The 15,177-nt window shown below is 36.6% G+C and overlaps 1 protein-coding gene across 9 annotated transcripts in view; it reads right to left on the reverse strand.

Annotated features, from left to right (window-relative positions):
- The window catches only part of NPAS3 (neuronal PAS domain protein 3), a 617,231-nt gene that overhangs the window by 49,028 nt on the left and 553,026 nt on the right, over positions 1-15,177 (reverse strand). For all 9 annotated transcript variants that reach the window (XM_065686336.1, XM_065686335.1, XM_065686334.1 and 6 more), the window contains one exon: positions 7,317-7,435. In XM_065686336.1, coding sequence (XP_065542408.1) covers positions 7,317-7,435 — 119 coding nt within the window. The remainder of the gene's footprint in view (positions 1-7,316; positions 7,436-15,177) is intronic.

The raw sequence follows: 15,177 nt of genomic DNA on the forward strand, positions 1-15,177 counted from the left end.
AGGGAAGTAATTCATAATGACAACATTTAAATAGTATTTTAAAATTGTCCAGCTGTTTGTAAAAGAGATTTTCTCTACTGTTTTTTAAATTTCTAAGAACACTGTGATTGTAAAAATTCATTAATGAGACCCAACTTGTGTAGCTGGCATGTAAAATGTGCTGCACAACCTTAGCTATTCAAATGAACATGCATGGTGGCCTTTCCTTTGTGGAGTAAATTTGGAGACAGGCAATACCCACAGCTTTACTTCCCTGAGTACAACAGTATGCTTTTCCTGGTGTCTGCACTACTTACAAATGAATGATAAACTTGAACGGAACTTCTGCTTGCCCACTAACACAGCCTGCGACAAATTACAGTGTAACCAAAGTAATGTCAGTGTGCAAGTTCCACATTTCTGGAAAAACTTGATTGTAGAAGATATTTTTGTTTAGAATTTTCATGCAATTTTTCAAGAAAATATTTACTTGCAGAGGCGTAGTGAAAAATACTCTCTTGCATAAAAATGGTCTTCTGCCTCTAGTTAACCTATCACAGTTCTAGAAAAGCTAAATACACGTGTTTGCATCAGATGTCAGGATTATATGCTTATAACTACCAATTCGAGTTAGATTTTCTATTCAACAGCTATTTGAGCACATGATACCAGATCAAGACAATGCACAACGAGAAACACAATGAAAACCACATTTTCTTCAATGCAAAATTCACTGAAATGCAAGTTTAAGAATCTTGCATTCAGTTTCATCCAGATTTTGAATTTCATTGGCTGATTCACACTCAATAAGCTTTTACCAGTGGAAAGCTGATACTGCGTCTGCAAGTATCTGCTGACGAGAGATGTATTCATCTACGTTCGCTTAATATTATTTACATCTTTTTCAATGTATGAGCTTATTGTCTTTTCTAAACATGCTTGGGACAAAAACTTTGAACTCTTGGAAGTGGTAGAGAAAATTAAAAAAGCTATTAGTGTCTGCATTTGCACATGTAATACAATGTTTACATTATGAAAAGGAGGTGGGCCAAAATATCCATTGGTAGCAGTTACAAAACAGCCAAGTGGAGCAGAGATGTTGGCAGCAGCATCTGTTTGCGCTAGAGCAAATTCTGGCTGGCGATTCTTCACAGAGCACTGTGTGGTTTTCTTTGCTCCTACCTGAAGCATATTACCAATCACTGACAATAATCAGTGGCAGACAACATCGGTGGGTAACTCAGGAAAACACTGTGGACTGAAGACCTCTCCCTTTCAGTCAGGCATTCACACCGGGGAGCACAGTAACTTTCTCCCAGTGTGTAATAGGAGGCATTCTCGGGTTCCCACCCTGATGAGATGTCATTGCTCTCATCCCATTCACTGATCTCTACTAACAAACACTGCAACAGGTCTCGAACACTGCACTGTTAGTTCGGACATCTATGTAATTAGTGGTACTTAGGAAAGCCAACAAATATTTTGTATCTGTAAGACTCAATAAAGCTTGGTTCTAGAAAGAAAACCAGATCTGGCTTGGAGCTGATCTCTGTCCATTTTTGAATATCTTATTATGTATCAGAGTATATCTTGATCTAATAGTTTTCTTTCACTGTTATATCCACTGACTTTAAAGAAAGGCAGCTACAGAATTACACTGCAAAAGATCAGAATCAAAGGCAACTGCTGCTAATTTGGTGATAATATTATATCACTTATTCTTTAATTACATAATTCATGAAAATAGAACATCTCCCCAAAAGTTATCTGTGTTTGCTTAATTTTATGTTTTCTTCCCTTTCAGAATCCAGTTTGTGATTTCTGATTTACACAATTTGGAAGATACTGCAACAACATAACAACTCTGAAGCCCTATGAACATTTAAGACAATATTGGATGAGAAACACATCCTGACACAGGTGTCAGGAATACTACAGCTGCAGTCATCATGAGGAATGATCAAAGCCCAAATCTCTCTTTTAAAGATGGCTGCTATTAAAAAAGCCTTTTATATAATACTAACTGGTTAGTTTCATTAGTGCTACTGCAATAATGAATGCCTAACATATATTCATGTCTCCAAATGGTAGAACAGTGCTATAAATCCTGTTTAAAAGACGCTTAGGCCTGCAAATGCTTTTTTGAGAAGATGGAGTTAGTAGATGCTGAACACTTTTAAAAATTGGTTAATGTATTTAGATGCTGAGTGTGAACCAGGCCTTTCCAGGCAGCTCTCCTAACAGAATTTCAGAGCTCTAAAGCAAGGCATAAAAGGAAGTCTGGTCTTCTTAATCCTGTTGCAGACCATCCTTTCTTGGAACCGTATCTTTATATCTACAAGTAGATACTTCATAAGACTCAGATTGGCCCATTAGTATTTTGTTCTTTTATAAGTAATGCTGCATCTTTACCAGCTAAGAGACTTCCTTTTGACTTAAAGGTCATCGATTTACATGGGTGAATTCTCGATCAGTTCTTTCTCTCTGACAAATTACCTTTAAGTCTTCCCAGTCCTGAAAAATCTGGGGAATGCATGTGCTGACATTTAGAAAACTCTTCACATAATGCTTCCTGATGTTGGTTTCTTATTCCTTCTTCACTCAATTAAGGAGGTGTGGCAGTAGCCATGTGATGAAATACTAAATTCTGCAGTTTTCTTTCGTCCTACAGAGAAAGGTCAGAGAAAGGATACCTTTCTGGGACAGGGTAAAATGCTTGACAGAAAAGATTTCAAGGGGGAAAAGATATTAGAAAAGGAGAATGGAATTTAGGCCAAGCTGGGAAGTGGGATATGTGAATTCCCTCAGGCTGAGGAGAGAATTAAATCTGAATCTAACATAGCCTACATCTGAGAAATGTAATGATCATTAGACTGTTATGCAAAAAAAACAGCTGCCTTCTCTTTCTTCCTCCTTCCTATTCCCCTGAAATGCAAGGTGGTTTCCTGCTGTGTTCTTAACCAGCCGATGATATATTGGGTCCTTAAAGTGATTTCTGAATAGGGACACCTTGTTTCTGAATTTCAGGTGAATCTTTCACTTAGATGGGAAACAATAATTTCAGTTTTGGATTGAATCAAGAGAACAGTATTACAAGCAAAGTGCATTGGCATAATTTTGTCTCGAACAGAGTTTTTTGATCTCTTGTCCTCTTGGGTTAACGAATCTAAATTCTGTCAAAACCTGCACTTACTTCGAGTGCACAACTGAGATTTACAAATCTTGCCCAACTCTTCAAGTTCTAAAAAAAGAAATAATAAAAACAATTAATTTAAAATTTTGAATAAAGTCAGAAATAGTGTGAGAATGGATAATAGAACTGATGGACATAAAATTTCCATCTTCAAAATCAGCAATCAAACTATTATAACTTTATGGTTTAAAATGCAGAATTTGACAGGACTGTCTCAGAAAATGTTTCATAGAATCATAGAATAGTTAGAGTTGGAAAGGACCTTAAGATAATCAAGTTCCAACCCCCTGCCATGGGCAGGGACACCTCACACTGAACAGTGCCACCCAAGGCTTCATCCAGCTTGGCCCTGAACACTGCCAGGGATGGAGCATTCACAACCTCCCTGGGCAACGTTGTTTAATTTTAAACAAGTTGGTAGAAAGATACCATTGCACAAAACAAAAAGATGAAGTCATGCAGACTACAAAGAATAATTTGTGAAGACACTTTTCGGGAGTTTTAGTCAGTTTGTTTAAGCTTGCTTACTTTCCACAATTCTCTTGCAAGTGAAGAACACCAGAGAAAAAAACAGGTGTAAATACCTGCTTTTGACATTGATAAGAGCTGTGATTCTGCAAAGCAGCAATGCAGGACTTACACTTGCATGCACTTCTAACACTTCTAAGCCATATTAAAGGACTTTTCTTATGTAATTCCTATAATTCTAAGGCACGTTTTAGTGACGGCAAGGCCTCACTTTAAGGCTGAAGTATCTAAGCAACCTAAAAAATAATTATTTTCTCAATAATACAAGCTTAAATGTCTACAGTTGTAAGTAAGATATTGCTCAGGGCATGATAGCTCCTATGTTTACTTCCAGTTACTGAAGAGCCTGCAGTAGACTTATTGCCTTGAGACCTCAATAACTTTCATGTTTTAATGACACGGAGATTGTTTCTTGTTGACACTAAATGGGCCAAAGCAGGCATCTAGGCAGCACAGCAGATGGAATCACTGCAACTAGGAAGAGACTGAAAGACTTTTAAGATGCCCTTAATTCTGCTGAGGGGTCACCAAAAAGGCTGATTGCCAGCTTCTTGGGAAACGGAGAGGCAACAGATGTTGGTTATACCGAATTCAGAGATTGCCATCATGACAGTAAAAGTACAACGGAATCTCCTCATATTTGCTTATTCACGTCTGTAACAGCTTATCATGAGAGGGCTACCCTGTAAAAGAGTAGAGGAGTACGCATGGATATATACTAACACATCTGATGAGATGATGAACTTGAAATTTCTGGCAGCTACTGACAGTGCTCAATGCTTTGATGACTACTTCATCTCATTAACTATACTTTGTTCAGGAGACCAGTATCAGGCCCTAAAGATTTAAACAAAAAAAATCCTAGCACAATCTGATGTGAAAGTAAACACGACAATAGCATACTACATGGCAGTAGGAAATATATCACTGGACTTGAACAAAGTAGTTTTCAATTGAAATTAGCTTTGACATATGCCTGAGTAAGTCAGAAAATAGAAACATTGAAGGTGGGATAACTATTAAGTAGATGGAATAGTGACCCTCAAATGGAGGAAAACAAGTGGAGAAGGAGAAAAAATGCAGAAAAAGCCCCCATATTACATACAAACCTATTTTTTATTGAGAAAAGAAAAAAGATGTGGTATATTTTCAGCAGAGAAAATCAGTCTCTGCATCATGTATCTCAGACAGCAGCTGTTTTGCAGTGAGTTTTGCAGTTAATGGAATTATCTTTTTCTTCCTTTTTGTTTGTTTTCAATGTGTTTTATCAGCTGACTACATTTTATTTGACTTTTTTTTAAGATTGCAGATTTACTCGCTGAAAACTGAACAGCTCTCTAGCACTGCATGCAAAAGCTCTTTTCCTACAATCTTTGAGACTAAGAATGGGAAAATCGAATTCAAGGAGGGTGTTGGAGAACAATGAAAGGGAAGGAAAGAGGGTGGATTAATCGTGTAACCACTTTCGCATTTCAGACTTTTAAGGTAATATAATTAATGGAAAAAAGGCCATTACCTTCATCTTTACGTATAATTAAATCAGTCCAGGAATGGACTATAAACAGGGTTCATCTCATGTCAGAACTGTCTGAAACAGGGTCTCTTTGAGGTATACATATGTGTAAGTCTACCAGTGTGATTTTTGTTCCAACATTTCTTTTGATAGAAAATTAGTCCTAACTAGATCAACCCGAATAATTAATCAACATTCTCTGACTGTTTTCAATTTTCTGTGATTTTCCTGAGGCAGGGATCACTCATTCTGAAAATTGCCTCAGCATCTTGTGGACCTCCTCAATCATTTGCTATCTAAAGAAAGCATTCTTCAGCAGTCCTCAAAGCAAGTAAAAAATGGAGATGTGGTTCTGAGCTCAGGAAGAGTTTGGAACAAGACACAACTACTTCACAAAGATGAAAAGTATTGTCACTGCTGGAAGGCTGAATCTGCAGGCAGCTGAATACCTTTGACACAGCTGAAACCTGACTCATGTAAGACACAGTGTTTCCAGCACACTGCTCCTGATCAATGTTTCTAAACTGATTCAGAATGGTTAACCCACTCACAAGGACAAAAGAGCCTGGCCTTGAACACTCCCAAGCACTGCGCAGCCACTACTTCTCTGGGCAACCTGTTCCAGTGCCTTACCACCCTGACAGTAAATATGTCCCATTCTGGTTCTGGACTAATATCTCATTGTCAGGAGTGCAAGAAGAGAGAATGACAAAGTCACACACGTGTCTTCCTTTTGCTCTCACCTGTATCTAGCAAAAAATGACAGAGTACAAAATCCACAGACAAGTTCTCTATTTTTTCCATAGCAAACAAGATCCAGCAAAACAAGTTCTCTGCCAATCTAACTTTGGCCTAACCTGGATAGACCATGCCTAATCATAAAAATTAGTACAACTTCAATGACTTGCCTATCCATTCATTAGTTCTCCTTTTTCCTCCTGTGTACTTCCTGGTCTTGATACCTCCTGAGACTTGTAAACTGGTCAGCATGAACGAGTGTATCCTTTCAGATGTTGACAATTAATCAGTATACAGATTAAAACTTGTGGTGCCTTAAGAAACCACTGGCTCCGACCTAAATTTCCATGAGCAACTACTTTAAAAATCTTGACCCAACAGAAGGACTTCCAGTCATTTGCTTGCAAAGAAGACATTTCTACCAGCTATTTTATTGCTCAGGTAGGCTACCTCGATGTTATGTTCACAGAGAATTTTTGGGGAAAAATTAATTGGGAAATTTAACTTTGAAGCTCTTCTAAATCCTCCTCTGAAAACTGAAAAGAAAATGCTTGCTCAAGTTTTAAAATAAATATTGACAAGCAACTTCTTTAAATACACACACATTCTCAGACTTATTCTCTTGCACCACTCTTTTATCTTGTATAATACTTAATGGATGACATATTTCATTCCACAAGTTGACAATGTTAAAAATGTGCTGTTCCTTCTGGTTTTAGTATACTGCAAAGCCACTGATAGCTACAGGCACTATGAACGATATATGACTGAAGAAAAATGAGATTACTGCTGATAAGGAACAGGAGACTTTCATATCTTAAAAGAGTCTGAAATCCAGCAAATATGATCCTCAGCAGCAGATGCCCCTCAGACAGACAATGAAAGAAAAATGGTGGAAAAGTACTTTTTGTGGCTTGCTGTTTCCTTCAGCCAGAATGGCAGGGAAATGAAATAGCTGTAGCATACTGCCTTTCATGAAGAAATCCGATCTCTCTGGGAAAAAACATAACCCAAAGACGACTAACTGCCAACAAAATGAGCAATAGTTGTCCCCTGTGGAAAGAGTGATGTTACCCTGACTCACCTTCTTTGGTAAAATACACCTTTACTCTGGAAGCGTTGCTCTTTGAAGGCTATCATGCTGTTATCACCAATGTTTATTAAAATAACGATTAATTTAATGAAGGTGTAGTACCAAAGCCAAGCCTTGGACTGGAAATACTGTATTAATGATTTTTTTAAGCAAAGGAATGAGACATATGCAAATGTGAAATAGCTCCTTTCTCTGTCTATTAATGTGTCCCTGGAACACGAATGAACATAATTTAAAGATGCCAACATTTCATGCTACAGTGCAACCCTTACCTTGTATCCTGACGATTTGATGTGCACTCCTCGCTTGGTCAGCGTAGATTTCATTCGGATGAAAAAAGAGCGCTCTAGAGTGTTGTCAGTGGTTAGTAAACTGGGGCTTGTAGATTCCACTAGGGAATAAAAAAAACAACATATACACATAATTTAGATTTTATACATCCCCTCTAAGCTATTTTTCAGGTGCAATCCTTGAACTCACTAAAAATAAATGACTGATGGATGCTAAGAGTGTTGTAATCAATTTACCTCGTTTAGAAAATGTTTACTTAGCAAAAAAAAAATTTGAAAAATATATGTATACTCAGTAAGTCTCATTTTCAAGTTATTTTCCCATAGAATTTTTAACAGAGATTTGCCTCATTAACTCTTTCTTGCACAGTCTTGCGCTGACTGAAGTTATTTTGTTACGGCATGAAATTGTTTTTTTAAAAAAGGAGTTCTTCAGTATTTTGTGAAAGGCAAAGTCTCACTGACTTTTAGCAATTCTGTCTGCTGAATTCAGCTGTAAATTCTGCAGGCTTTTATTCCGGAGTCTTTGCTTGCAGTGATACTGTGCTGTGTCACTGCTGGTTTTCAGTGCCTTGGTTTCCCCATTATTGAGGGTTAATTATTACCAGTAAAGAACTGAGCAGCCTGAAGGCAAAAATGCTCAAGTAAATGACACATATTATTGTTATTGTCACCATCATCATCATTGTTAATTATTGGTGACTAATTAGTCACTAATGAAGTACCTTTGTAGTCCAACTGAAGAGATATTTCCTGCCTGAAACTACGGCTCTCAACTGTGGTTCTTACCCCCTTAACTGCAATTTAAACTACCAAATACTTTTAGCATAACCCGTGATAAAATGGTAGGTACAACCCTAGACAGCACTGAGATATTCTTTATACAGTCTTTATTATTGATATCTTTAGCCCTGATAACCAACCTTTCCCCAAAATGTTGTTCATGGGAAATTTTTTTCAGTTTACAATAAGCAAGCATTATTGGAGATGAACCAACTTTCAGTTTCAGTGAGTAGTTAACACTGAATAAAAAACTTATCTTGAAATTATTCTGCTATTGTTTTGGAGGACTGACCAAACTACTAGAGGAAAAGATTCCAATATTTGAAAAGCATTTGTTATGCTGTCAACAGAAATACAAAAAACTTGTTTGTGAGCTAAGGATTATATTGAATTGTCCTTTATTTAAAGTGGTCATGTTGTCTTTTGTTTGTGGCATTTGAGCTCTATTGTGATAACTGACAACAGTGCCCCTTTTTTTAGTGTCTCTCTTAAGTTTTTTTTGTTTTAGAGAGCATGAATTCGATGTCATTTTAAATGTACAGCTCTTTATCACTCGAGGGAAAAGCAGAGCCATGTTATATTTAGTACTTTCATTTCTTCTGATTAAATATGAATTACTATGAAATTTTTCTCATCATCTAACACGCCATAATACGCCAACAGCTTTTTAATACACTATATAAGCACAAACTTCTGCTCTAAGAGTTTAATTTGCCCCTCTAATCCAATCACATCAACCTTATTTCTCTTATCAGAGATTCCCATTTTGAATTAAATGAGCTCATTAGTTTTAATCAAAAGCAGAGAGATCAAAACTTAAACGTAAATGCTTTAGATCAGAACTGTCACTCAGCCGTGCAGTTCTATTTTACTAAAACACAAGATCAGAGACCCTTAGAACCAATTTTTTCTCGTAAGGGATGCCAAGAGCTTGAAGATGCTATATCATTTTTTTTTCTTTTTTTTCTCCCAAGGACAGATTATACATTTAAGGTTAGACTTAATTTAGAGTATTTTTTTTTTCATCCTGGAGGAAATGGGAAAGTACACCATTCTGCTGTTGTCTCTTTCACATTTATTGGTGCTGGTCCTTGGAGACCTGAACAAATGTGAAGCTATCACAATCCACGAAAAAACCTGTCCTCAAAATATTCAGTTCTGTTCTGTTAGCAGTATCATCTAAGAAATAAAACTCTGAAAGGAAAGACATGTGTTCCAGGGTAGAGGATAGTGGAACCCTGAAACAGCAACCAGGGTCACTGGGATAGCTGCAATACTGGTAAAATGAGGATCATAATTAATTATTATTGTTATTGTATAGTACTCTACAGTGCAGTAGTTAAAGAGTACATTAAGAAACCACAGCATGGGTGCTTCCTGCTGTGTGAAGAAATGCTAAAATCAGCTTAACAAGTGTAGCTGTAGTCCAGCACATTATGCTTTAGCACAGGCAATAAGTACAATATGTCCTCATGTGTTCTAATGGTAATTACCTAAACACACAGAAGTAATGTTAATTAAACACACAATATCTCACGCTCGAAAAATGATCAAGCTCTAATACACATGTACCATTCCAAAGCAATTGAAATTAAAATTTCTTTTTTTCAAATGTTGTTTTATGAAAGAAAAAGGAAAGCATCTGACATATAGTACAGTATACTTGGCATTGACATTTTCTGGGATCATGTCATCTTATATCATAAGCTTAACATTGTATTGATGTTACTATAATATGTACGAAAACGTACATCTCTGTAAGTGAATAAAATGCATATAACTTATCCAACAGACTGGAACAGTATTTGTTGTATAAATATGTATTCTGAAGTGTTTGATTTTCATTTAAAAAAAGTACCTGAGAGCGTATGTGTGAGATGGGATTAGTTACCTAAAAGTCCAGAACAGCTCATGAACAGCGTTTTGAATTTCTCTCAGGAGAAAACCATTACTGCTGGTATTACAAATCTGCATTCAGAGTTGCACCTCTCACAGCAGATACTGGAACAATGCTAACGGTGATTATGTACACAGGATTTTAAAAATAGGTTGTGTACAGAACACATCCATCGATGTCAGTGAGACTTGCACAGGAATATATGGAACCCAGTCCATTATGAGTTCTCAGAACTTGATTTTAAATGCCTATCACTCAGCCTTTTCACTTTTTTTTCAATTTTGTCAAAGGAGGTCAGCAATCTGACGAGCATAAAAATGAAACTCTGCAGCACTTATTTATTTATTTATTTATTTATTTATTTATTTACATTTGCAATCTAAGACCTTTAAAAAAGCCTGAAAAAGCAAGGTCTGCTTGGCTTGATACCGTAGTAACTAAAGATGTCTTTTACACTGAAAAATAGTGCTCCTGGGCTGAATTTACTGAGTGTAAACCTACTGTTGAGTTATAAACCTCTGAAACTGTGAGTTTAGAATGCTAATAATATGATAAAAGTCAATGCTCACTGCGTGTGAATGAAAGCACTATACACTGTGAGGCTTAGAAGCATAAAAAGTAAGTCTGGATTGTCTCTGCAAAACAGATAAGTGTGTACTCTGTTGGGAAACCACTCGCCTTTGTGTGTCCTTAAATATCTTTGGCAGATACTACTAAACGAATAAACCTCTTTCCACTCCTGAAACTGCTAATGCAGGATGAGATTTCTGGCCACAAGGAATGCATTGCCCATTCCAAAGGGCATGAAGCTGCAACCAACTATACCTGTACAAAAGTGTCATAAATGTTAAAACGCTAACCAAGAGCCACAGAGCCAAATGGGAAGACAGTACGAACTAGTAGCCAACTCACAAAATCATTTAATTATATTCTCCTAAGCATTTCTCCATGAACAAACCTTGCAGCTCTGACCCTTCAATGGGCTTTGTCTTGGGATTAATCTTGGGTCAAGACCCCACCATCTAACTTCATATACTGCAAGAGTTCTCTGATGTTAGTGGAATGTGTACAGATAGATAAACGTGCACATAACCATTTAGAGGACTGAGGTCCATGGCTCTGAACCTGCAGTGATCTGTGGAGGTACTGTGTATCGCTGTGCAGCCTGACTGCCTTAATGCTATAGAGCAAAACAAGGTAAAACAATGGAAATAATTCCTATAAATACAGCATAAATAAATACAGCAACAGCACAAGTACTATCCCTATGAGTGATTCACAAGCACATTCAAATTCAGATAAACAATATGTCCCCCAGGAAAAAAGAAGTTCCAAATTTGATTTATGTCTTAAATAACAAAATGCTGCCAAAGCAGCCTGAATAAATATTCACCAACTTCTGGGTTTTTTTTTTTTCCTTACATGCATTAAAAATAATTGAGAGGAGAAAAATGCATTTTCACATGCCAAACAGATAAAAGTTAGGTTTCTCATTCTTAGGAGGACAAAAAGCTACAGAAATAAAACCAAACACGAACAAGGAATTTCAGGGGATTGGTGGGAAAAAGCTTATGGTTTAACATACAAGAAATTCTGGATTTGATAGCATTTCAGGAAGTTTTCACCTGGCTTTCATTTCTCTTCCTTGGAAACAGGTGTCTAAACGGCTTTTAAGAGACATTCTCAAACACCAGCTATACAGCTCTTAAAAGAGAAGCAAAATGAAAGATATACAAAATAGTAACAAAAAGGAAGCTGTCTTCTAGTGTTATCTTCTACACTTGCTAACCTCTTCCCACATTTTCTTAAAGTCTTATAATCCTTTACATAGGCAACTGAGAATCATTATGTTCAGATGAATAATTAGGTAATATAAATCTGTCACTCTCAGTTGGATCAGATGCATCTTGGCAAATGTTTCTATTTCTTCTGTGCAGTTTATTGTCTGTAACCAGGCATTAGAAGACCTAGGAAAATTCAGCCTTGAGTAGTTAACTGTCCTGTTTTTCTCATATTATTGCCTCTTAAAATGTGTTTTTAATCAAAAAAGTAACTCTCAAAAGAGCACTTTTTCCAAGGTCATTCTCTCTTAGTTGCCTGCAGATCAAATTTGATCATATTATAAGCTAAGAGAGAGATTTTTTCCTAACTACTAGCCCAGCAAATACAATTAAAAAGCTTCAAATTAAGACAATTTATTTCCAATAAGTGCAAGTTACTTAGCACTTATGCAGATGCATGGTTTTAAGTGAAGTGGGTTTTGTCTGACTGCAGGCTGAACATGAGCAGGTACTGGAAGCTCAATCTTGGTCTATGAAGGTGTTGAAGATTCTTGGACTATTTGGATGAACCACTTAGGCACATTTATGCACATGGGACAACTTGGCTGGAGATCAACTGATGAGCATAGAGCTAAAAATTTCTACAGATGCTCTCTTGGTCTTGCTGTTGTGCTCCGCATCTCGCAAAATCAAGGACTACATGAAATATTTAGTGGGTGGCAAAGAAAAGGCTAGTTCATTCTTCCAAAGCAATACTATTTCTAAAAAGAGCTATAGGAATAATATTTTTTGCTGTAAGATGTCTCACTTATAAACAGGAACTTGAAGTCCCAAATAACCAGATTTGGATCTGAAAGTCATGGTACTTGTATCTAACTTGCTAAGATTCTTAAAATTTCTACTTCACTGTTTCCTGAATAGCTGAAGAAGTTAAGAATTGGACTGCAGGCTTCTGGTGACTTAGTTCCCTTCCTTCCTTTACACAGGGGGAATAATGCTGGGTTACAGCCAAGGCCTCACTGAAAAGGGGAAGGCTCAGGGCATCTCTTCCAAAAGAAATGGAAAGAAGGATGACTTCCTCTAAATAATTTATTGCTAGGTAATGTTTTCAGACAAGATAATAAACTGTTGGGTTTTGTCATTCTACCTCCAAGATGAAGACAATTCACTTTTCATTACCTATAAGCATGTTAGAAATTCAGAGGCATAAAAACTTTAAATCCTATCAGACTTCTGTTGAAAGCTGGCTCTTTCAATGTTGTTTGTTTGCTTGTTTTCTCTCTCATCCCTCCAAATTTTCCAGATCCAACAATGGATGAAATGAGCTGGCATCTCATCTTGTTTCAGTTTAGTTGTTTTATATAAATTCCTTAATTTTTTAGAACTAATTTGATACTGAAGCCTTACAAATAGTTTAATATTTTATCATAATACAAAATTATATTTCAAATATTTACATATAGAGATATTTTATATAATCAAAATCTGTAATTACCAGTCTATGGTCCACATGTGATGGTGCACATTGTTAAGCATAAGGCGTTTGAAACTGGGGGAACAAGTGAGTAACTCAGCGTATCTTTCTAATGTGATAAAAGTACATGTGTTCAGGCAAAAGTCAAGTCAGTGAAGTAGCAGTGAATTTAGATACAACAGCCAGAAAAGTGGGAGAACATATTTAATATCTGATTTGCCTCATACACTGTGGATTTATAAGAACTTGGTTATTATACAGGAATCTGTTGACTTGAACTGTTTGGTCACAACAGAGTGTAGTTAGTATTTTTAATTTGCATAGTTAATCCCAACTGTGATTTCTTGAAAATTGCCTCCAAAGGAAGCATTGAAAGCCCCAGTGCTTAACTATATAAAATTTAATGGGAGAAACTATTAGAAATGCACTAAGAACACTTTGTTCATTTCAGGAGTGCAAGCTAAGAGATGGAAGGCTTAATGCAGTTGCCCACACATAGGTCTACAGTGTTCTTGTGAGTTGCTCCACAGTATCCGAGATGTGTACAGGAATGGCAATTTCCTGTGTACATTTCAGGACCTCTAGAAGACCCAAATTGTTCTGGAGCAGCTGATGGATGCCAGGTGTGCCTGAAGCAGTGCAAGTTCCCTATCTTTGGGAAACTTAAGCCACTAGATCCCAATCCCATTTAGGTAAGTAGGAATACTATGAAAGGACTTGGACAAGTCCCTGATTATTATTTTATCATTTCTAGCATTTTGCTCAGCCTGTTGCTTAGGGCTTTGGTTGCAGATGTCAACTTTCAATCCGGTGTACAAGGTTACCTCAGACTTTGAAATGTGCTTGTGCTATTCCCCAAAATACACCAAACTTAACTTTAACCACAGGCAACAGTAAGCTAGAATTCTCTGAAGAAGCTTCATGCTGTTTTACCAATGGATAAGCAAAAGCGTGCATGCAATTATTGACAAAACAAGTTACAGTTTCACATAACTACTATTCATATACAAATGACACAACTTTGATGTGCAAACTGTATTTGTTTGTGATTGTTACTGCTCAGTTTGCAAGTTTTACAAGTGAAAACACTACTATATTTGGGGTGCACAAAACACTGCACCTGCAGAGAAATAAGCCATGCTTTGAAAAATTGTCCTGTAGTGCTACAAATAAAGAGTTTACCATGTTTTGTTATTTTTTTTAAATCCAGACTAGGTCCATGTACTGGCTCTAGTTAAGTAGGAGAAACTACAGTACAAACTCATTGATAGGCATTCCCTATTATTATACAAAGCAATTTCTTAATGTTCTATTATCCTTGCAAAACCAAAGTAATATGAACAGCTCTTTACTGAGCTAAGTATTAAACGCCTCTCAAAATTTCCTTTCTTCTGCTTCTGTATCTCCTCCTATTTCTTCTTCTAGTCTAGCAGCATGTTTTATTAGGCTATTAATTCCCAACATATGCAATTTACTTCCCATGTAAACTTTATTCCACAGAATTTTTTATATATCTGGTCAAATATAAAATGAGTTAGGTGCCAGGACAAAGCAATAAATAAAGTGTTGCCAGGATGAAGCTATGAGTAAGATTTTTGTTAGTCCTGTAACTCTGAAAGGCAGATTTTACAACAAATTTTGGTAGGTCAGTGATCTATGAAATGCATAGAGGTTTTTTTTTGCCTGTTTGAAAACAACATAATAAAGATTTTTGCTATTAACAAAACTAATCATGGTAGGAAACTTTAACTCTGAAAATGCCTTTGGAAATGTTACAGTCCACTGGGCTTCAATCCATTATCTAAACATTCACAAATGTATCCCCATTCATCCAATAGACCGGAACAACTCTCTAAGAGCTGCTATGGTCTAGTGACTGAGGGGTACATAAACCATACTGCGTATGAA

This window comes from Lathamus discolor, chromosome 6, assembly GCF_037157495.1.
Source record: "Lathamus discolor isolate bLatDis1 chromosome 6, bLatDis1.hap1, whole genome shotgun sequence".
NCBI lineage: Eukaryota > Metazoa > Chordata > Aves > Psittaciformes > Psittacidae > Lathamus > Lathamus discolor.